The sequence below is a fragment of the Mytilus trossulus genome, chromosome 14 (assembly GCF_036588685.1).
Source record: "Mytilus trossulus isolate FHL-02 chromosome 14, PNRI_Mtr1.1.1.hap1, whole genome shotgun sequence".
Lineage (NCBI taxonomy): Eukaryota > Metazoa > Mollusca > Bivalvia > Mytilida > Mytilidae > Mytilus > Mytilus trossulus.
In genome coordinates, this window is record NC_086386.1 from 18,290,316 (window position 1) to 18,316,266 (window position 25,951).

Genomic DNA, 25,951 nt, shown 5'->3' on the forward strand with positions numbered 1-25,951 from the left:
TTGTACAAAATTCAATTCTGTCATAACAAAATCATTTTTGTCTTACAAAACTATGTGCTACAGACTTGTTTTGTGAGAACTTTAATTTTGTGATGACAAAATTCATTTTTGTCATGACAAAATTCATTTTTTGTCATGACAAAATTCATTTTTGTAGACAAAATTCATTTTTGCAGACAAAATTCATATTTGTCATGACAAAAGTCAATTTTGTCTAAAAGGTATGCAAATATAAACATATTTGCATAAAAAATTGACTTTTGTTACCTGATATGGAAATTAAATCACAAAAGTCAATTGTGTGAGGTAAGATTCAATTTTGTGAAACAAAATTAACTTTTGTGAGACAAAATTGACTTTTGTGAGACAAAATTGACTTTTGTGAGACAAAATTCAATATTTTCATTTTTGTTGAGACAAAATTCAATTTTGTCATTTTTGTTGAGACAAAAGTCAATTTTGTTAATTTTGTTAAGACAAAAGTCAATTTTGTTGAGACAAAAGTCAATTTTGTTAATTTTGTTGAGACAAAAGTCAATTTTGTCAATTTTGTTAATTTTGTTGAGACAAAAGTCCATTTTGTCAATTTTGTTGAGACAAAAGTCAATTTTGTGACGACAAAATTCAATTTTGTAACAACATAATTGACTTTTATGAGACAAAATTGACTTTCGTGAGACAAAATTGACTTTCGTGAGACAAAATTGACTTTCGTGAGACAAAAATCAATTTTGTTGAGACAAAATTCAATTTTGTCAATTTTGTTGAGACATAAGTCAATTTTGTCTCACATTGGTCAATTTTGTCTCACAAAAGTCAATTTTGTCAATTTTGTTGATCACATTGGTCAATTTTGTCTCACAAAAGTCAATTTTGTCAATTTTGTTGATCACATTGGTCAATTTTGTCTCACAAAAGTCAATTTTGTCAATTTTGTCTCACAAAAGTCATTTTGTGTAACAAAAGTCAATTTTGAGTAACAAAAGTCAATTTTGTGTAACAAAAGTCCATTTTGTGTAACAAAAGTCCATTTTGTGTAACAAAAGTCGATTTTGTATTCAAATTAGTTCACAGAAACCAAACTAAACTAATTTGAATACAAAATTGACTTTTGTCGCTCAATTTTCAAATTAGGTAACAAAAGTCAAGTCTGTGTAACAAAAATGAATTTTGTCATGACAAAAGTGACTCTTGTCCGCTGATAGATAATTTTGTATGACAAAATTTTAAATTTGTAGTATGATACAAATTTTGTTAAACTGAACTAGTTTTTGTCGAACAAAAGTCACTTTTGTCCGTACAAAATTGAATTTTGAGTACAAAACCACAAGAGTCCCATTCGGCGCCCCGTATGTGTCCTGGTTCACATTTCAGTCTGAAAAAATATAGTTGATTTATTGGTTAAGATTGAATTTGAACAAATTTTCGTTGATTTTTTCATTTTTTTCATTTTTTGTATGTCCCTCGTTTCGAGTTTGTACTTGTCGAGTCTTACACCACTGTCTTATTATTGCTCTTACATGTATGTGTGTTGTATATTACCGTTTTACGCTAAGGGTGGCTTGAGCGCTCCCCAAAAAATGTTAAACCCCGAATCAGTTGGCATGTTCCTTTCAAAGTCAGAAGCCTGTAATTCACATTGGTTATTGTCTGCCTCGTCTGTTTTATTTGTATATCTTGGCAAAAATGAAGCCGTACTTTTGTTTGTATGAATAAATTCACATTGTGTTAGGCCTTGCTCTTTTATTGTTTCCTAAATGGTATTGTAAGGACTTTTTCATTATTGAAGGCCGTAGATAAGTCTTGGGTTGTTAATACTCGCATCATTTGGTATCTAGCATATATACAGTTGTTTCATTACCAATCATTCCACATCTCCTTGTCATTGTATACATTTCCTTTGACAAGTGAACATTTTAAATACAAATTAACATTTTGACATTACTAAACAGTTTTTTTCTTTCTAAGAGTTAAATTCAGTGACACGCAAAATATTCAAATATTAATAATGTCAAAACAGAAACATCAAGCATATATAATTACATATGATTAACTTGCATTTCATAATATCAAAACCATAACAAAATTCACATGAACTATTTTTAAGCTGTTTATGATCCATAAACTTTAATATCTATCTTTATTATGAATAATTTTTTTTAATTAAATCGAAATTTTCTCTTACTGAATTTAACTTTGAATTACTTTCATCATGTAACCGCTATAGATGGTTGATTATATATATAATTTCCCACATATGAAATTTCCCAAAAAATCTGGTAATGACCAAATGAGTACAGTTACACGTATTACATTAAAGCAATTTACCAGATCATTTTTGTCGTAAAATATGAATTAGATTTTTTTTCATACTATTTAATATATAAATGATTGCCTATCGTCTACTTAAAAGTAAAAAAATGTAGACAATAATTTCCGTATTGCGTAATTTAAAGTTGAAATAGTGTTTTATAATGGATACGTCTGTTCTTGTATCGGGGTAAACTAAATGTAGACTTACACGTTGAATACTGCACGATCACCTCTTTGTAAAGCACATGCAATACTGGAGGTACTCTGATACTGCGATTCGTGTTCCCAAAATTGAGATACATGTACATGTATGTCGTTTACATGCATTTTTGTCATACTGCTGGCCATCTTACTCTTTCCTTAGATAATCTGGCTATACATATGTTCATAAGAAAATATTTGGCGATATTTGGTTTCGTAAAGTTCGTAGGCTTTTATTATGTTTTTGATAACAGTTATTCTTAAATACATGGAAAAATTCTTAAATACATGGAAAAAAGGAAATTGTTTAGAGTGACTGTTACTTTTTGTTAATAGGTTAATAAATCATTTTCAAACCCAATCATCGATGGTTTAAAACTGCATTAGGTATGACCTTCATTGAATGAAAAAAAATCAAACTTTTGTCCATGGGTGCATTCTTATCGCCCGACAAATGCAAGAATTCAAACAGAAAGCAATGTCCTAGGCTTACATGTGATACTTCTAGTCACAATGTTCAGGGTTCAGGGTTCTTAGTTATATTTTCTGTTCTATTTTGTATTGTTGGTTTCCTTTCATCGAAATCCTCTTTCTGGTGTAATTTTATCCATCAGTGCTACGGAGGTTAAACAGTTTGTATCATTCATGGTCGATATAATTGGTCGCTATATAAATAATAATATGTCAAATCTATGAAATATTTTTAAAATATTTTCTACATACCACTTTACTTTAAATATAATAATTCAATGACGATTAATTTCAATGACATCGCATATTATTATACATTAATTTAAAATTCAAAATGTAAAACATTTAATTTCTACTTTATAAAGCATCAAACTGTTTTACTTTTAAATATATCAAAATTTTTATTTAGAATCCCATACAATTACATCAGGTCTTAATTACTTTATGTAACCACTGTCTAGTCTTATTCGATAATTTTCGTGGAGGTTGGGGAAATACCAAAAAATATATTTTACAATAAAAATCAATTTTTTTTTACAAAACGCGACAATTCTTAAATGACATTGTGATATGATAAAGACTTTTACAACCCTATAAAACTACAAATAAAAAGAAACGTTAAAATATTATAATAACAAGACAAGACAAACACTTTATTAAAGTATCACCACTTGTTACATATAAATTATACAGCTTAGTAAAACACAACTTTACAACCAGAGTCACTCTTAGAAAGTTATGAGACACTATAAAACAATTATATCTATACTACTGGTTAAAGGGAGAGACCGATTTCATTTAGCTGCAACTCCTCTAAAACCATTCAAAGTCAAAAATATTTGTTATATGACGTAGTATTTTGTACTTCCTTAAAATGTCATTGAAACAATCTTTTTTTCCCCACAAAAAACGCCATTTTTGTTTTAGAAAATATCGAAATTCGAAGACCGTTATTGATCTGGGGCCGTGTCAATGAAAGTATCCTAGGATATGTCCTAAGATAGGTCTTAGGGCATTATTTAGGATGGTCTTAGGACGTGTCTGAGACATGTCTTAGGATGTAAAACAAAGCTATCTTAGGACAGTCCTAACTACGATGATCCTAGGACCATCCTAACACATTTATTAAATCGGAAAAAAAATATGTAGGGAATAAAATTACATATATTTTATTGTATTTCACTATATGTGTAAAGGAAGAGAGGATGATGACTCTTTTATGATCTTTTATGGAAAACAATTTATGCAAAATAAAAGTTTTAACGTTATACTAGTAAATACGTTATTATACACGATAAAAAAATATATAAATGAATCGCATACGACAACAAAACTAAATAGTCACACAACTTTGTTAAATGAGATATTCGTGCTACAATTTCATGTTAGTATGTAACTGGTTTTGTCTTTGGGTCCACTCGATTTCATTGCATGTATTGCATAAGGATTAGTAAAAGGAAGTATTGTTTTTCCATATTTGTATTAACATTGCACCGTTTGGCTAGGTGCAAAAAATGTTACTCAATTGAATCTTTAACAAATATGGAAAAGTTTGGTGTAATTAGTTTATTTTTATAACATTATACTAGTTAAGTATTGTATAAGTATTTTTATTAATGAATTTATGCCATATTTTTTGTTTTTATTTTGTTTTAGGACATCGTAGCTTTTAATTCTATCCTAAGACACCTATTTATATATCCTAACTTTAGGACCAAATTTAGGACATATCTTATTTTAGGACACCTTCGTTAACCTGACTTAGGACTAAGACGTGTCCTAAGACCATCCTAAGACATGTCCTAGTCCTAGGACAGCTTCGTTGACACGGCCCCTGAGTATTATACGCTTTTCACAGATTCTCAGTCGACGTACTGCCCGTGAAATTTAAATTCTTTGTTTCAGCACTTGCCAAATCGGACTGCACTTTCGCGGGAATCCAAACGCAAGTCTAGTATCAAAAGTATAAAATAAATTTTCGCTTCAATAAAATGTTCGTTGTAGATTTTTTGTAGTATAAACTATCATATTTATTTTTCATTTGTCAATAGAAATATCATCTTGCGGCCTATTATTCTCATCAACAACACTAGCATAATAAAGTTCACATCACGAATATCTGCATATATTGGACAGTTTAACATCATGCTTTTCATCTTCAACGGCATTGTTACATTTAAAACATAATGTATTTTCTATATCAATAGTTTCGAAACAAGCAGATTCATTTCGATGGGCTCTACACTACAATTATTTTTTACTAAAACGCTCTTGTATATACCACGTATATTTGAAATCAATGTACTTCTACAACTATATACTTACGGTCATATCAAGCTTTTCGTTTCTCGACCGTGCGAGGGATGTAAATCCAGTAAAATTTGTTTAACAGGTCTTCCATCCCCACCTTTTCGTTTGCATTTCTTTACAATGAGGATGGTACATGTTTTGACGCGTTGTCTTATGACGCCCGTTCCCCTTTACTTGGGAAATAAAATATGAGAAAGCATTCCGAGTGTTGTCTCTCAATGGTTTTGTAATTATTCAGACATAGTAAAGTTGCAATGACAATAATACATATTTTATTCCTGAAGTGTTTGAAGAAATAATAATTTATGAATGAGGCAATGACATGTTTTGTTTTCTGTATTTACGACCTTCAATACAACAATAATATTTTGTACGATTCGTAGTGTACGATACATTTGGAAATATGATAAATATAAATTTTCAGCTAAATCAAAGTCATATGAAACCTCAAATTAAAAAAAAAGGAGATGCAATTGTTTTTTTTTAACACAATGGATAGTTTTCATTATTGAACTAATGTACATATACTTTTTTCTGAAGAAAATTCTTTAATTTGAAATTGAGAAAGGAAATGGGCTATGTGTTAAAGCGACAACAACCCGACCATAGTGTAGACAACAGCCGAAGGCCACCAATGGGTCTTCAATGTAGCGAGAAATTTCCGCGTCCTTCAGCTGGACCCTTCTAAATACCGTATAGCGGGTTATTTTCGCGGGGTGTAAATTTTCGCTTATTTTCGCGGATAGAACAAAATCGCCAAAATAAATTCCGCCAATTTAAAAGTGTACATGCAAAGGTAATTTAAAAATGTTGAATCCGCCAAAATAATAACCGCCAATTTTTTTCGTATACCTTATTCAATGAAAATCGCGAAATTTTACACCCGCGTAAAAACCCGCTATACGGTATGTAAACGTTGTCCACATTTAGAGGAAGTTTACTTTTTTGAATTGCGAAGCAAGCAATTCGCCGACATATTTTCTGTATTCAAAGTTACCTTAGTCTGACCTTACTCGTAAAAATCCGGTGATCGCAATACGCATGGGTCTGTCACTGAAATAAACTATTATCTGATTGTACAAGGTAAACATAACATTTTAATATCCATGTTTTTTTTTATTGTTGAAGGTGACAATCGATAAACTTCGGAGACAACAGGGCATTTAATGAGCTGCCATATTTAATAGTATAAATTAAGACTAAGAGAAAAAATTAACGATTATACGATATATTTGTGTAAAAAATTATAAAATCGTGCACAGTAGACTAAGTTTATGATATATACATGCATAGGTTCAAGAATTGGATAAATATTATTTTTCACTAGTTACTCGTTTCATATGACTTTAATATAGCTAAGAATTACTTTTTGAACTTTCACCATTTTTAAACTTACACTTTTAAACTGTGTAAACTAATATTCAAATGGATGACAAAATCGTCTTTTATCTTATTTAAAGTCAATTACAGATAAACTTTAAATCTAAACCATTAAGATGAGATCTTTGGAAATTGACAAATTAAAAATCTGAAATGTATCCTAAATTTAGAAATACTGAAGTCATACTTAATAGTCTTCTTTTGTTCTCAGAAGAAAAAAACGCCAGTTCAAAAAGCATATTTCGAATTAATTACTACTTTGTGGAAGTTATTTTTTATGATGTAAACATTACTAAATTGATTATTAAAAATATATCTTTAACTTCGTGCATCTTTCCAATGGCACTAATTGCCAAGGCGTGTCTACGTTCTTTATACGGGGCATCGCGTTGTCAAAATCACATTTAGGTCTTTTTCAGTATTGCCATACATCGTCAAAAACATATTAACCGTGATTATTGTAAAGTGTTTACTTGTCAGAACTAAATACGAATCTAGCTTTTGTTAACTAATATACCTGTTATGTAATCTACTAAGATATTATTAAATTGAAATTACTACAATGGGGGTGGGGGCAGCAACAGTGGACCATAAGTGATGTTTTGAGGGCGAGGAAATACCATAATAATTGTATTTTCTACATTTTAATCATTTCTCCTCGCCTTATGATTTGTTATTGGACTGTTGGTATCGTCTGTCTCATTTGTAACAACAAAATAAATAGTGACCACTTCCAGATTTGCTTACACCTTTTCCCCACCAGATTCTTTTCAATTTTAACACGTTTCAAAACAAAGTTGGAACGATTTTTGATAGTTTGTGGCAAAGCGTCAAAGTCATTTATTTAAAACAAAACTGTGACCGATGTCGGAAGCTCAGATATCCGTTGTAAGAATTTTTCTGAAAGTTTCAACAATAAATCCAGTAACTTGTATTGTGTCGACCGTGCATGGGCTGAAAAGCTAGTCAAGGTAGTTAAACACGTCCATCGTCGTTGTTGGAGGAGTTATGGAAACCATATTTCACGGACGGTAAAACGAACAACGGACCGTTGATCACTATTATATATATGCTCCTCAGGAAAAATACGTTACCATTTGATATATAGCTTATACTGGCAGTCGTTTATATTTTTACTAAAATCAAATAACGTCAAGATATAGATGCAAACTTAAAGGTTTGTCCAGTGGCCGATTTCATGTAATTTTGGTAGGAAAAGGGCAGGGATAAAACTTTTGAATAAGGTCATACTAATATTATTAGTTTGATAGATGGCCAGATTGGACACCCGTATGATTAAATCAACTAAGTTAAAATCACAAATTGAATTTATACCTATTTAAGGAATCTGATTTTTAGAACACGGTGAAAATCAATTTAATTAATCATGGTAATTTAAAGATCGATCTTTACAAATACATTAAGTACGAATCTACCCACCCTTGACTTCTGATACACAAATATAACTTTTTATTTGTCAGTACTGGAAGGAAATGAACATGTCAGTTTATCTTAGATAAATCAAAGAAAACATAGTTTTGATAGCATGTTTTATCGTTAAAATCGTTAAAATATTTACCACTGGGAATATCTTCTTACAGAAAGTAAGTTTTTCAATAAAAATTAAAAGATTCATGACTTTTTTTTCGTATAAAACATGGATTTTATTATTTAAATAACAAGGAATTTGATATTTATTGCTTTTTTACAACAGTGAAAGTATACTATATATTTATGAAATGTAATGTAAATATTTTTTTAACTCTATAAACACTTTATTTAATCGTGATTACAGGTTTTATCATCCTTCAACGAGTGTTTAATTTATTGTGCATACATGTCTAGAGTAAAATATAACTCGTAAAAATGTTATGGATATTTTAGATTTGGATTGAATAGAATAGTTAAGAAGATAAAAATGATTTTATAAAACGAAACTGAACTAATATTGAACTTGCTCTTAATATTTAAATGTTTCTTCGTATTTGTCTTTCCCAAAAATCATTACCATTGTCCATCAACAACTACAAATGTCTATACTAATTTCACAGTACAATAGAATTTTGCTGGTAACATTTTGATATTCAATCTGGATCAACTATTTGTTTTCTTCAGACTTTAGAAACTATTATCTTTATGCTATTTCAGTATGTTAAATTTTATGAAGAGAAGAACCATATTTAACATCACGTGCAATCTTTTAAAGTACTAGTATTAAGTTTAGATAAATAATCGGACATTTTATCTATCTTACATGTTATCATAAACAGCCTGGAATTGATTGGTATATTTTCTTTTATTATTTGGCTGACTTTACAAAGACCGTGAAATACCGTCTACGAGACATCAACACAATAATTTTACGATTTAGACTTATATTCACCAGTAATGAACAACATAATAGTAGACAGTGACGGGTATTTGAAACGTTTGTTCAACAATGCACAGTCGGGAATATCTATTTCCCGATATTATTCTTACCAGTGTGAATAATCTCGATAAAAACGGTTAAAAGGTCTATACAAAAAAGTCACAACTATATCTATTAAAATGCTATTTTAACAAATGTAATCGCTTACTGATAAAAGAATTATATAGAAAAAAAATCTTTTGAAATACAATTATAGTATACCTTCATTTAAAAAAAATCATAAAAGTTGTTGCAACTGAATTGTCAAATTATGTATTCAGATGCTTTTCGGGTAATGCTCCTTCCTGGTCAAGCTTCTGGTTACTGTTTAGTCGCAACCTAAGAATTGATAGATACGTAGCAGTATTTTTTATTATTTTTTGTTTCCTTGGTGTTTTTTTTAAAATTAAAACAAGGTTTGGAAGCAAATCACATTCAGCTAGATTAGATATGCATCTAAGTTTAATGTCTTAGATTATCACAATCTAGATAATTACCATTGTCCATAATCAATAAATGAAGTCAACGAAAATGTTTCAACGTTGAAATTATAAATTTGTGTGTTGTCATTTATTATTCTTTAATCAAAGTCAATTGTATCTTAAATATCTGTCATTAACGTAATTATGTTTATTTATAAATGAATTTCATAGGCATTGACGGAAGCATTAAAAATAAGAATCAATATATGATACTGGCGAGTTCATGTAATACCGTCAATATCATGTGATACTGAGATTATGTGATACTGGCAAGATAATTTGATACTTGCAAAATCATGTGATTCTGGCAAGATCATGTGATACTGGCAAGATCATTTGAAACTGGCAAAATCGCGTGATACTGGCAAGTTCACTTGAAACTGATAAGATCATATGATACTGGCAAAATCATATGGTACTGGCAAGACCTTGTGCCTATGATACTTGCAAAATCATGTGATACTGGCAAGATCATTTGAAACTGGCAAAATCGCGTGATACTGGCAAGTTCACGTGATACTGATAAGATCATGTGATACTGGAAAGATCATGTGATACTGGCAAAATCATATGTTACTGGCAAGATCTTGTGCCTATGATACTTGCAAAATCATGTGATACTGGCAAGATCATGTGATACTGGAATTTCATGTGATACTGGCAAGATTATGTGATACTGGCAAGATGATGTGATACTGGAATAGCATTTGATACTGGAATATCATGTGATACTGGAATATCATGTGATACTTGAATATCATGTGATACTGGAATATTATGTGATACTGGCAAGATCATGTGATACTGGTAAGATCATGTGATACTGACAAGATCGTATGACATACTGGCAATATCGCATGACTGGATAGATCACGGGTTTTACATTTGATATAATATATCAAATGTTAACCCCGGGTTTTTGGTGGGGTTTGTGTTTCACAGCCTTTACTCTCTAATTTCTATGTTGTTTTTTTGAATATTATTGTTTGTCTTTTTATCGTTTATCGTTTTTTTTTTGCTGTCGCTTGTTACAGTATTTCTCCTTTAGCTTACAACTTTAATGTGACTAAAAAAAAAAAATTATGTTCTGGACACAAATGCTGCTCTTATGTCTGTATTCTCCACAACTTAAGACCGTATATAATATAACATAAATTAGGTCCCAGACATAACCCAATCGTCAAAGTCTTCAATATGTCTCCTGGACACTGGAAATTCTAAACAATCTTATTTATGCGTTTTGCACCTACTTTTTGTAATTGTTTTTCCATTAGGTGTGTTAATTTTTAAATAGTTTGAGGATTATTCTTTTTATGCTAATTCATACGATTAAATATTGCATGTTGTTAAGTACAATGATCCAATTTTACTGCCGTGAAATGTAATTAATATGGTATCGTATATAGGTAGGTACTCGTAATCCAGAGCAAAGCTGAAATCACTCCAACAATGCATGTACTTGTTTACTAACAATTATTGAGTCATAAATAAATAATCGTTTTCAATAACTCCTACTGTGTTAAATTAATTGATTTTTGTTACATTGTAGATTAACTGGTCTCTGTGAAAAACAATAAGAGCAATACACAGAACAATTAACAGAGATGGTGTTCGGTAGACGAGAAGCCGCTGGTGAGAAATTTCATATACATTGTACTATACTTTTAAGCACAAAATTAATGAACTGAATTTAAAAATAGTCACACATAAAAGCATTGACCAATATACATGATATACATAAAATTTAAGATAACTTAAGTGAGGTACATAGACAGAAACTATTAAACTCATTGACGTGAAGAGATGGGTTATCAAAATAATACACGGTCTTCAACAAAAGATAACCATTGTCTACACATTTTGATAATTTCAAAATCGCATGGACAGTTCACTTCTACAAGTAAACACCAATAAGGTTACATGCTCATTAAACACATTTGACCATTGGGTTTATGTCTCGCCTGCAAGACACAGACGTGCTGTTTTTGGCGTCGGCGGTTTGCTTGTGACTAGACTATAGGTCATACAGATGACTGAGCATATCTCTGTGAGAATATTTTATTGGAGTATTCAATCCTGCAAATACGAAATGTTTTTTTAGTCAACCATTCATGATTGGATAATTGTAACTTTTCTTAGCTATTTAATTTATTAAACATTGGTAACAGTTAGTCGTGATACTTTTTGAACTTTTCGATTTGTTTTTATATAAATCAAAGATATTCGGTTAACTGTTGATAATCTAGAGATGATCTAGAGATGATCGTATAATAGTTATTAGATCATCATTAACGTTATTCTTTAACATTACGTAAACACTACCCTGTGTCATCTGTGGAAATCAAAGGGTATAATCCTATAATCATAAATTTATCTAAAGTCACTGTATTTGGTCATTTCAATGGGGAAACTCAAAAGAAAGAAATTGGAAACGGGTAAGAATTTAGAATTCTGTTTTAATGAAAACTAGAGAAGAACAAAAAGACCGATTAGGCACGTTTACATGCCACTTCATTTCTGGATTAACCTTCACTAGGAATGATGATGAAAGTAAAAAGAGTTACCCGTTTGCGACAGTCAAATAAAATTACTTACCAGAACATTTATCTATCGAAAAAATCAAAGCATATCAAGCGGTTTTAATTGATACGAGCATAGATTAAAAAAATATCAATTTCACTGAGTTTAAAAAATCATTTCACGCTATTGGGTTATATATTTATCATGCGGTTTTCATATTTTATTTGTTTAAGCAAGTTAATAGAGAAACTATAATTATTCAGAAAAAAAACCCAATAGTTTTTGTGGTAAAAGAGGTGAAAGTTTGTATAGCTACCTGCTAAAACATTTTATTATTATAGAAAAGGCACGCTATCGGGTTAACGTTTTATCATTTGTTTTTCATATTTTATTTGTTTGAGCAAGTTGATAGAAAGACTATAATTATTCAGAAAATACAAACAATGATTTTAGTGGTTATATTGTGTAAGGTGAAAGTTTGTATAGCTACCTTCTAAAACAAAATATTCATTCCAGAAAAAGCACGGAAAAGATGGGACAAATTGAGACGTTTTGTACAAACTGGTGCTTATCTGGACGATTGGAGTGCGCCACAATCGTTAATGACAGTTGCTAATGCTATTAAGCGAATGAACTCTAGAGAAAAGACAATGTTATCTGTTGGATTCGAAACATCACGAAGTAATAAAGTTTTAGATACTCCACGGAGCTGTGAATCATCAGAAAATAAAATCATAGAACGTTTACAACAGGAGTTGACAAAAAGGGACATAACTCTTTCATCCAAGTCAGTATCACGACCTGTTCTCATGTCTTCACATTGTAAGCACAGACCATTGCAGACATCAGCTTTGATACGCGAGACTACTGGTTCTGAGTTTGAGTATGACGCAGGCGAAGGTAAGTTTTAGAATTGAATTAAATATTTTGACTAATTGTAACAATGCAAATATATCTTAGGTATTTTTGACATTAAGCTCTCCAACGGTTTCGGTACTTATAAATCCTCGGATTTCAAATGTTTGGTTTTTAGCGTTCCTGATAAAGGTATAAATCCTGAAAACCGGACGTATGAAATTGTTTAACGTGTTGTTTTCAAATTTCTTTGTACATGTATTGTTAAATCGACAAGTTTTGTTAAATTTGAGTTAAAGTTATATTTTATACCATTAAAATAATATGCGTTTCATGTTAGAAAATTTTACTTGTCTGCTTAGTTTTTACCAATTTGTTTTTATGCATGTACACTTATTTATTCATCTGATTTATGCCTAGTGCCAAGAAATAACGGAACCAATTAAATGAGAGGAAACGAATACAATCTAATATCCTTTCCTATCAAATATTTAATGATGTTATTACCTGTTTGCTAACTGTATCCGTTAGCTGGTGTCATCATACGTTACCCGACAATTTCATTTCGACGAATACCAACGAATTCGTTTAAATTTTGATTAAACTTTTCTTATCGTATGTCATTTCCCCAAATACAAATAATAATGATAAATGTATTAAGGTACGTGTGGTCTAAACTTATGTATGTCATTAAATGTCTTATGAAGACCTCTGACCAGATATCTTATTGTATACTTGGTGGCGATAGCAAGAGTAAATATTTTTTTAGTATGATGGCCGTCCATTATTCCGTCCGTCCCGTATCATGTTGAAGTTTTAGGCTTATGATGTTCCAACATAAATGTGTTGTCACATCTATTTGACACTGAGTACACACCTGTGTTCTTTAAGATGCGAGCCTCTAAATTAAATTTTAATTTTGTATTTAACTCAATTTCAAAGTTCACTGAACATAGAAATGTAATATTGTAAAAACTGTACATTCTAAAGTTAGAATGTTACCATGTCGTTGTGGTCTCATCAACGTTAATTAAGCTTAGTACACATGGTCATTTGTATGTACACCTTTAAATTGCTGTATACGCCATTCAATTGAATGTGAAATTGATTTTAGAACGTGGATTCATTGTTATTCGTTGGATACCAATTTTCGTGGATTTCGTTGGTAAAGGTAAACCACGAAATCAAATATTCAACGAATGACAAATTTTCCATTGGCTTGTATGCAAGTCTTCGGTAATACCACGAAATTAGATATCCACGAACATGCAAGTTTTCCTTAATCCACGAAAATTGGTGCCCACGAAAATAAATGAATTCACAGTAACGTTTTAAAACCAATTTCACAGTTCACTGAAAAATTACAGTGATAGCGTTAAAGGACACATATTCTTGTTTCTTATTTTAAGCTTGTGTGTGCTGCATGCATTGCTCTTATTTAAATATAATGACAATTCTGCTCAAAGGAATAAATCATTTCACCTAATCAGAATAAATGATGCTTTGTTTCAGAAATAAAGTTAGCAGATTTGAAGTCAGCGTCAGTGACGAGAGAAAAAAGACGATTAGTTAAAACAGAAGACATTTATTATGCTGCCTGCTCTTTATGTAGAGTGTCGCCAGTATCAAACTTTTTAAAACAGTGTTCAACGTTCACAGCAGATCTGAAAAACAGTTTCCTGTCCGCTAGAGATGTTAAAGCACTGTCTATATCATTAGTTGTAAGTTATTAAATAGCCTTTGTTGGAGTTCGTGCTGCTCAGTTTTTAGTGTATGATGTATTTTATGATCTGGTTTTTTTTCTGTTTGTCTTTTTTTTTAGTTATGGCGTTAAAGTTGTCAGTTTATTTCTGTCTTATGATTTTGAATGTCCGTCTAATATCTTTTGTCTCTCTTTTACATTGATGAAAATACTTAATAAATACCTAAATTTTATGAGAAAACCATATCTGACAGAAGGATTGCATCCTGCCCAATCACGGACTCCGCTTATTGGAGAGGTAGTACTACAGAGGTGAAATCTTGGTCAGATTTTATACATGTACCATGTTTGACAATGAAATTAACACAAGAAGTAGCTATATAAGTACTGAACAATGCACCTTGTACATAGTTATCAAAGATACCAGACTTTTAATTTGATACGCCAGACGCGCGTTTCGTCTACATAAGACTCATCAGTGACGCACAGATCAAAATATACATAAAGACAAACAAGTATAAAGTTGAAGAGCATAAAGTACCAAAAATTCCAAATTGTTGTGCCAAGTAAGACTAAGGTAATCTATGCCTTGAATATAAACAGGCAATTTATAAAAATGACCATATCATTGACATTCATGTCAACACCGAAGTTTTGACTAATGGGCTGATGTTACCCTCGGGGTCAAAACGTCCACCAGCAGTGGCATAGACCAAGTGGTATAAATGTTTATCAAAGGTACCAGGCTTATGATTTAATACGCCAGGCGCGTAACTTGAATCAATGACGATTACGTGAAATATATTCTGTTATTTTTGTTGTTGATATAAGATATATTGCAAAAATTGATAAATTTTTCATCATTGTATAGAACAATTATAAATCATGGATATTCTAGTAGGCAAATATGGGCTTTGCTCATTGTTGAAGGCCGTGCGGTGATCTATAGTTGTTAATGTATGTGTCATTTTGGTCTCTTGTGGACTGTTGTCTCATCGACAATCATACCACATCTTCTTTTTAAATATACAAATAGTCAGATTTGTGTTTTATTACATTGTAGCGAGATAACAGAATCTGTTCATTAGATGTGTCAGGAAATGAAATAGGTGCTATTGGTGTTATGTATGTCGCTGAGATGATGGTCGAGAATAGTACAATTGTAGAACTGGTGAGTTAATATTGTAATGTACATTACTTTATTCTGATTGGCTAACTGCACATAACGTGTAATTCCTTTAGCAATGGCATTACTCAATAAAACATATCATCCATGATAACACGTGGTTCCACAATAAAGTGCACAGGTGAATTAAATAAAACAATTATACAATGTGTGTTTTCATTGCTAAAAAAAATGTAATTATAAGTATTGAATGCTTCTTTTAATAACTTCATAGGGTTATAAAACCGTTGACCGTACGCACATGTTTAGAATGATTCCGCGCTTCATACAAAATGTACTTCGTTCAACGCTTTTACAACCCTATGAAGTTACAAAAGAAGCATTCAATTCCTAAATAAGTTGAGATATACTGTATAATAAAACAAAAAGTTGTCAATGAAGATTTGAAAATATAATTGTGTTCAACAACTGTCATGACAGAAATGATTCTTTGTTACGGACGTAATTATAGTTTTGGAACGATGCCTGTTTATATTCGTTGAAGATCTTCAATAAGGCATATATCTTAGACCAAACAGCTTTTCTTTTCATATGTTTTGAATTATCTGACATGAAATCTGAACAACTTATACCTGATGTGGTACAATCGGTAACGGGTATGTCCATTTTTGACCGATTCCATATATTTACAATTATAATATAAGTAATAAAGAGTTGCATTTATAAATGAAACGCAAAGTTAAGAGGCGAATTTCATAATTCTAACTCTAAAGCTAACTCTGGGTTTTCTAACTTGTACAGTAAATTATTTAAATTATTCAGTGTATTAAGACTATTTTAATCTCAGGAATAGATTACCTTTAATAGCTGTATTTGGCAATACTTTAAGAAATTTTTGGTACTCAATGCACTTCAACTTCTACTTTATTTGGCCTTTTAAAACATTTTTTTTATTCTAGCGTCACTGATGAGTCTTTTGTAGACGAAACGCGCGTCTGGCGTATATACAAATTTCAATCCTGGTATCTATGATGATTTATAAACAACCACTGGGTCTTTGCCACTAATGGTGGAGATTCATTTCCCCGAGGGTATCACCAGCCCAGTAGTCAGCACGTCTTTGTTGACTTGAGTTATCATTGATATGTTTATAATTATAAATTTATTGTTAACAAAACTTCGAATTTTTGAAATACTTAGAATTTTCGATCTCAGGAATGCACTTCAACTTCTACTTTATTTGGCCTTTTTAAACATTCTTTTATTCGAGCGACACTGAGACGAAGCGCGCGTCTGGCGTATATACACACTTTCAATCCTGGTATATATGATGAGTTTATTTAATTCCACCAATATTTGATGTCTGTGTGGTATTAATTGCACCAATGAACGTCATTAATTAAACCCACATTAACCATTTAACACAGTGACAAATTCAGTTCGGGCGTAGAGTGCGCCCACTTTTTTCCCAAAAAAAATGTGGGTTTTTTTTGGCAAAAAATCGTCAATCAGTTTATGTTTGGAAAAGAAGAACAACAGAATTCCACGTTAACCTCGTGAATCCTGGCAATATCGCAAGGTAACGAATATTGGGGTATATTTATTTTGAATTTGATGATTCTATTTGAACAGCGGTATACTACTGTTGCCTTTATTTATGTACAGAAGAAGGAGAATAATTTTGCTGATTTTGAATAGTTGTCATTAAACATATTCACTAAAAATACAATTATTAATGATTGTTTGGTTATGTTAAATTACTTAAATGTGTACCTAGATTTAATAAAATCGTTTAAAAAGAAACAATACACGCAAAATAACTGTTGTAGAGGCCTGTAAAATATACTGAAAGTTGCCGCATTGGCAATCAATCTACATCATCTGATTCTTATATCTTTATAGGAACCATGGGAACGAACATTTTATCTTAAAAAATATTTTTCTTGAAAACAATTCTTAACATATTTTTTTCTGAATCATTTTTTATGTATATAAATATAATGACACTGGAAGTCTGTTAATTGTACATTGAAAAGTCAACTGCATATTCAGGACGTGAACATGTAATAGTGGTAAGTTTCTAGTTCAAACACAAGAGACGAGCACGCTAACACATTTGACTACCGGGCGTTTCTTTAATAAACACATAATATTGCGGCAAGTCAACCGTCTTGGTTGTTAGTTTAAACAATATTTATTCAGATAAATTCATCATGATACGATATAATACAAATATATTCAGGATTCAGAAACAAGCAATTTGCTTTTACAAATCTGTCTCCTTTACAAAAATAATACACTTATTGAACAATACATAAAATATATAACTGGCATGCTCTGTAATAAATATATGAATATGAAAAAGGTGAAAGAAGAATAAGAAGGGAAAAAAAATTATTGAGAAAAAAATAAAAAATAAATAAAAATAAACATGAATTATTGTACTGTATACAGTGTGAAATGCTTTGGTTTCTAATGAGTGACGAAGCATTAACATCAAGGGTTAAAACGTTTACTTTTAATAATATATTTCTGCACCAAACTAAATAAAAGACTATTTTGCTCATCTGAGAGTACCGTTGATCCAAAAAGCAAAGTTGTTGTGTTAACTTGGACAGGAAGAACTGAAACAGAATCTAATAGTTCTTGTCTTAGATTAGTATATAAAGGGCAAGATAACAGGAAGTGAGAATTTGTTTCTACATCACCACAACGACAATTTGGAGAGTCTACTAAGTTACGAAGGAAAAGGTGAGAATTCAATGAACTTGAATCCATTCTTAAGCGAGCATGAAGAATTTGACCAAAACGATGTCCTATATAATAACACGCTGGGATCTTACTATTTTGGGTACTAATTTGTTTTTTGAATAATGATAGAGATTCACATTTTCTTATGTTTAAGTTAAGAGTGTTCCATAGTTTTGTTGTTGCAGGGATGAAATATTCAGAATATAAACGGGTCCGTGTGTTGACTTGTGAAATATTATTTCTCTGTCTTGTATTATGATCATGCCTACTGCCTACTGAATCAGGTAATAAGTCTCTTAAATACTCTGGAGTTTTATTATTCAAAATTTTGTGATACTGAGTAAGTCTGTGATTGCGTCGTCTTTCAGATAATTTTTCCCATCGAGTTTCAACATATAAATTGTTTATACTGGTAAGTTTAGTACCCCCGTGACGATACGCGCTGCGTCAAGCTGAATACTTTTAAGTTTAGCAATCAAATTCTGATTTTGAGAGTCCCAAACGACATCGGCATATTCAAGAATTGGGCGAACAAATGATATATAAATTTTTTCAAGTGTAAATCTATCAAGGACATTTTTCATTTTTCTCATTATATTTATTCTTTTGTAAGATTTAGAATTTATATATTCAATATGATCGTTCCAGGATCCGTTATTAGAAAAGAGGACACCTAGATGTTTGTGTTTACTTACTGTTTGTAACTCTTGGGTGTTCATATTTAATGGAGGATGAAAGGGTCTATTTTTTTTTTTTTTAAATTATCATACTTTCAGTTTTTTGGGCATTAAAGTTCACAAGCCATTTTTTGGACCAATTATAAATCTTATCTAGATCATCATTTAAAATTTTAGCTGTTTCTGTTGGATTGTCAACCATAATATATAATGATGTGTCATCTGCGAATAGCTTAATTTGAGCTTGAATATCTTCTACAATATCGTTTATAAATATCAAAAATAGGAAAGGGGCTAGAATGGACCCTTGTGGGACGCCTGCATTTACAGGTAACCATCCAGAACTTGAACCGTTAATAACCACCCGCTGGACTCTATTTGTAAGATAATTTTCAAACCACCTTAGTAAAGAATCCGATATACCCGCTTGTTGAAGTTTAAATAGCAGTCCCTTATGCCACACTCGATCAAATGCTTTACTTATATCACAGAATACTACCCTTATTTCTTTACCGCTATCTAAAGCCTTCCCAAAATCATTCGAAATGTTAATTAATTGATTAACCGCTGAATCCCCCCGTGTAAAGCCCGACTGATTTTTCGTTAAAATATTATTGCGCATAAAGTGATTGTAAACATGTTTGTATACACATCATTCCATACACTTTGATATTACACTCAACAAGGAGATAGGTCTATAGTTTTTAACGTCATTCGGTTTACTATTTTTATAAACTGGGGTAACATTTGCTCTTTTCCATTGATCTGGAAAAGTAGACTTACTTAACGATAAGTTAAATAGTTTACATGTTCACCTATGTACACCCAAAACACACACATTGCCAACTGTTTGACAATTGTGTTAAAATAAATTAACTGCTACAATGTATAGTATGGGCATTTCCATAATGTTTTTTGTGCATTTATACAATGTTGTTTGTGCGCTTATACAATGTTGTTTGTGCATTTCAACAATGTTTTTTGGGCAGTTCCCCAATAAGTGAATTACACACAATGTCACAGAATGATTTTTCTCTTTTATGAATGAACCTCTATTACCAATGATCTAACTTTGAGCACTCATTTTAATTAAAATTTCATACAGTATTTCATTTTTCATAACAAATATCTGCCAATGAACAACAACAAGGAGTCTCTTCTTTCATGTTTAAATCTCAGGTGAGGGAAAGAACAGTTAATGTATAAGTAACATTGTATACTATTTACATTAAAAAGTAATTTATGTCTTATTCCTTTTATATCTGGATTAAAGTTTAATAAGTGTCATATTAGGTGAAAAGTTAACGGGTAGTTGTATTAAATAGATTCACCATATAATACTTGCTCACCCGTGAGACCTCCCACCCCCGTCAACGAGTACATATTAAAAATCATAAATGGAAAAGTTATACGAGCTGTGATAATGTATATCATAAGGAAAATCCAAATTTGTAAATAAATTTGTTATTCAATTTAAAATATCGTTTATGAATAGCGTATTGATAAAGATGTAAAGTCATGATAAATATCTGTTACATTCGCTCTGGTAACTTACCTGAAAAACCGAGATTGTCAATGTTTAGTAATTAAAGAACTTTATGTTTTACCGTCATCAATTGCAATATTTAGTAGTTAAAAAGTTTTCTTTTTTTACCGTCATCAATATTCATATTCTATAGGTAATAATTTTCTCTTTAAATATAAAGATAAGAAGATGTGGTTTGAATACCGATGACAGCTATCCTCAAGAGTTCTAATAAAATGGATGTAAGCAATTATGTAGGCCACCGTTCGAAAATTAGAAAACCCCATACCGTATAGTCAGCTGTAAAAAAAACACCACGAGATACATTTAGAACAATTCAAATGGGGGAACAAACGGCCTTGTTTATAACAATATAATTACGAAAAACAAAAATAATAGAAAAGAACCAACGAAAACCAATGAACTACAGACACATAAAGAATGTGACGATTTTAAACATGTATGTGATCGTTTAACCCTCCCTATGACTTGTTTTATTATTACAATGCTAGAGGACGCTCATTTTTCCGGATATCACCCTCGGCAACTTCTTTTTTATTTTAGCTATTTATGTTAAATTAATGCTGATGTTTATATATTTGTATCTTTTGGTCAGAATGTATTCTTTTTATCTTCGACTTATTATTTTGATCGACCTATTGGTATATTCTAATTTTCCCGATCGCCAGTTTTACTTGTATTTTCATTTGTTAATTGTATGACAAGAAGATGTTCAACTGGTTCCATGGCTAATTTTTAATATCAGCCCTTGGTGTCAAGCAAGACCCACATTTCGACAGATGAATGTCTGTTGAAAGCATTCGACGTGGGATATTGTGCTAGCTAATTAAAAACAGCCTGTAATTCAGTGGTTGTCGTTTGTTTATGTGTTACATATTTGTTTTTCGTTCATTATTTTACATAAATAAGGCCGTTAGTTTTCTCGCTTGAATTGTTTTACATTGTCTTATCGGGGCCTTTTATAGCTGACTATATGCGGTATGGGCTTTTCTCATTGTTGAAGGCCGTTCGGTGACCTATAATTGTTAATGTTTGTGTCATTTTGATCTTTTGTGGATAGTTGTCTCATTGGCAATCATACCACAATTTCTTTTTTATATTATATCGAATAAAGGATCCCTTTTTAGCTCATCTGGCCCAAAGGGCCAAGTGAGCTTTTCTCATCACTTGGCGTCCGTCGTCCGTCGTCTTCCTGCGTTAACTTTTACATAACTTCTCCTCTGAAACTACTGGGCCAAATTTAACCAAACTTGGCCACAATCATCATTGGGGTATCCAGTTTAAAGAATGTGTCCGTTGACCCGGCCAACCAACCAAGATGGCCGCCATGGCTTAAAATAGAACATAGGGGTAAATTGCAGTTTTTGGCTCATAACTCAAAAACCAAAGCATTTAGAGCAAATCTGACAAAAATTGTTTATAAGATTAAGATATATCTGCCCTGAAATTTTCAGATGAATCCGACATTCCGTTGTTAGGTTGCTGCCCCTGAATTGGTAATTTTAAGGAAATTTTGCTGTTTTTTGTTATTATCTTGAATATTATTATAGATAGAGATAAACTGTAAACAGCAATAATGTTCAGCAAAGTAAGATCTACAAATAAGTCAACATGACAAAAATAGTCAATTGACCCTCTAAGGAGTTATTGCCCTTCATAGTCAATTTTCAACAATTTTCATAAAATTTGTAGATTTTCACTAATATTTTCCACAGAAACTACTGTTATAGATAGAGATAATTGTAAGCAGCAAGAATGTTTAGTAAATTAAGATCTACAAACACATCATCATCACCAAAACACAATTTTGTCATGAATCCATTTGTGTCCATTGTTTAATATTTACATAGACACAGGCTCTTTAGAGCCTCTAGGTTATTTTTTTAATTATGATTTTGTTTTTGGTTCATGACATCTACAAACACTGTGATTGGTTTGTTTTTTGATTGATTGTTGCAAATGATATTGAAAGTGAAACGAACGTTGATCTGACCCTACTTCGTGTTAACCCTGTGCTGTAAGGCCTGTTAATTTTTTTTATCAAAGGTACCAGGCTTATAATTTGATACTCCAGACGCCTGTTTCGTCTCCATAAGACTCACCAGTGACACTCAAATAAAAAAAGTAAGAAAGCCAACACAAGAACAAAATTGAAGAGCATTGAGGACCAAAAATTCCAAAACGTTGTGTCAAATACGGCTACGGTAATTTATGCCTGGAATAAGAAAATCCTTAGTGTTTCGCAAAATTTATACTTTGCAAACAGTACTTTATAAATATGACCATATAATTGATATTCATGTGAACACCGAAGTGTTGACTATTGGGCTGGTGATACACTCGGGGACGAAACAGTGACATCGACTCAGTGGTGTAAATAGTTATCAAAGGTATCAGTCTTATAAAATTACTACAGACGCGCGTTTTGTCTCTATGAAACTCATTAGTAAGACTAAAGTAAAAAAAAGTTAGAAAGTCAAAACAACTACAAAATTGAAGAGCATTGAGGACCAAAAATTCCAAAAGTTGTGCTAAATACGGCAAAGTTAATCTATGGCTGGGATAAGAAAAGTAGTTCGAAATTAAGTTAATCTATGGCTGGGATAAGAAAAGTAGTTCGAAATTATACTTTTGCAAACAGTAATTCATAAAAAAACACCATATAATTGATATTCATGTCAACTCCGAAGTGCTGACTTCTGGGCTGGTGATACCCTCGGAGATATTTTGTTAACCTTGATGTTGTTATGTCGGCAAACTATTCCTATTTTTCATATCAAATATATTGTTTCTTAAATGAAGTAATATACATTGATTAGTGAAATAATTAACACGGTGAACGGAAATAAAAATGGCATTCGATGATTTATTTTATTTGTAATCAATATATTCTTTAATAAACGCACAAATGAGGTGTAGTTTGTAAACCGATACAAATCTTAGAACACTGTTATAGATTTTTATACTTAATATTTCTGTCTTTCAACAGCAGACACATTTGAAAATTAAAGCTTTTGGAATCCGATTACAACCTGCTTATAAGGACTTGAACCACCTGGACCGTGCAGTGAGCATGCTTATGACTTCACTGAGACTTTTCAGAAAAGTCATAAAAAGCTCGGTTCTCCATCTTTGGTTTTTGTTTTTGTATGTAAAGTGCTTGTAATGATCTGTGTCAGTCATGAATAAATAGATTTTTGCAAAGAAATGTTCTTTTTGACAAATGAAGACAAATTAGTTCTGTTTGACAAAAGTAATTGTCACCGACATTTTTTTAATCTTGGTTATTATGTTTTCTACTAACCTGCAAATTATTTTCCTGAACATGTATTTTTGATCAATTTAATTTCCTGTTGTAAATCATAATTTACTGAATCCATTAAGTATGGTTTCTTGGATATCAATGTTGAGAAGAGGCCATACATGCAACATTAATTGTCCTCTAGAAATACATTCGTGTTGGAAAGGACATCGTTTGTTTTAACTTATAATCATGTTATTCCAACATTTGATGTATTATTTTATTCATTGATACATTACCAATGAAATTTCTTATTTTTTTTATTTTTAGAATTTGAGTGGTACTATTCCAGGAAAAGACGGACTAGAGGCTTTAGCAGATTTAATTAAAAACAACAAAACTTTACGAGTATTACGTCTTGAAGGTAAATAAGTGTGTCACTTCATTATAATTATATCAATGTTCAATAACAGGAACTATAGGCTATACATAATGGTTTACTTTTTAAATTGTTATTTGGATGGAGAGTTGTCTCATTGGCACTCACACCACATCTACCTATATCTATCATCATAGATACCAAGACAAAATTTAGAACCGGTATTGCTTACCTGGGTCGATGTGCATAAAAATTATCCAACATTGAAGATGAGAATGCAGAATAGAGTTCATGACAAAAATCTTTGTTTTTGTCAATCTTAAAGTTCTGATCATTTTGTTTGTTTAGTTTCTGTGTTTTGTTTTAGTATTTTGAGCCAATTGAACTTCATGTAATCATGTATACGTAACTGCCAACCTGTACGCTAAGGAACAAGTGCTGTCGCAAATTTAACCGGCTCGATGAAAATGTTGAATAAATTAAACGGTGTATTTTTGAAATGCATAACGAAAAAAGGAGATGAACCACGATGAAATACTCCAAAACAATACCCAAGTACAGATAAAATCATTTAAGACTAAACCTTAAATGCTTTTAATTACATTTATTAGCAAGTCATTCGTGAATTTATTTCAGATAATAAAATAGAACACACAGAGATGGAACACATCATAAGTATAATAGAAGTAAGTACGCATAACTAATTAATCAATACATATTTTATAAGCTAATTACAAACATAATTTGAACATGAATCAATCTCCTTACTAGTAAACAAGAAAAGCACACTTCTCATTGGTCGAGTTGTTGTCTCGTTGACAAATTCCCCGTTTTCATTGCACGTTATATACGTTGACACAATTTGAAGTTAGCAAGATCAACTAACAGTTTTAGATGGATTATTTTGGCAGCGGGTACAACAAAAGAATTTTTACGTTTAGAATAAAATTGAGAATGGAAATAGGGAATGTGTCTAAGAGACAACAACCCGACCGTAGAAAAACCAAAAAAACAACAGCAGAAGGTCACCAACAGGTCTTCAATGTTGCGAAAAATTCCCGCACCCGGAGGCGTCCTTCAGCTGAAGCATGTTTTTCATTTAACACAGCACTGGGTTGATACTGCTGCTGGTGGATTGTCAGTTTACAAAGAAATCATCAATTATATAACTGTATTAATACTTTCACATCTTTAATTAGCTTTTAAATATTTGGCTTTAAGCGTTCCTTTATACAGACGCTGTTTTCAATTTTTACACAAAACTAGACGGCTGCAGACGAACTTATATTTACAGATAAATAAAGCATTTATTTGTATTATTATCATAACAAATGCTCTTTTACTTGGTTTATTATTATATGTAGATTGCTCATTGGTTCATTGTTTAATTCAGAATGTACCTACATTAGAAGAAATACACCTCGGGCATAACTCGTTAGGATTTGAAGGAGGAAATATGCTTGCTAAATTAATAGGTAATTATGAAAAACATAACAATTGGGTATACGTCAATAAGACTGCAATCCAACGACAAAATATATATAAGAAAGACATATATGAAGGTCAATATAGACGATAAAACATAGA

At 31.4% G+C, this 25,951-nt stretch overlaps 1 protein-coding gene across 7 annotated transcripts in view; it reads left to right on the top strand.

Annotated features, from left to right (window-relative positions):
• Positions 1-25,951, top strand: part of LOC134695648 (leucine-rich repeat-containing protein 74A-like) — a 48,717-nt gene that overhangs the window by 9,015 nt on the left and 13,751 nt on the right. For 4 of the 7 annotated variants that reach the window (XM_063556967.1, XM_063556970.1, XM_063556969.1 and 1 more), the window contains 7 exons: positions 11,117-11,199; positions 12,604-12,987; positions 14,455-14,663; positions 15,708-15,815; positions 24,316-24,409; positions 25,001-25,050; positions 25,758-25,839. In XM_063556967.1, the coding sequence (XP_063413037.1) occupies positions 11,172-11,199; positions 12,604-12,987; positions 14,455-14,663; positions 15,708-15,815; positions 24,316-24,409; positions 25,001-25,050; positions 25,758-25,839 (955 nt within the window). In that variant the 5' untranslated portion in view covers positions 11,117-11,171. Of the gene's footprint in view, positions 1-8,134; positions 8,280-11,116; positions 11,200-11,842; positions 12,003-12,603; positions 12,988-14,454; positions 14,664-15,707; positions 15,816-24,315; positions 24,410-25,000; positions 25,051-25,757; positions 25,840-25,951 lie in introns of those variants that run through there. The other 3 variants (XM_063556966.1, XM_063556965.1, XM_063556971.1) reach the window with 3 other exon arrangements.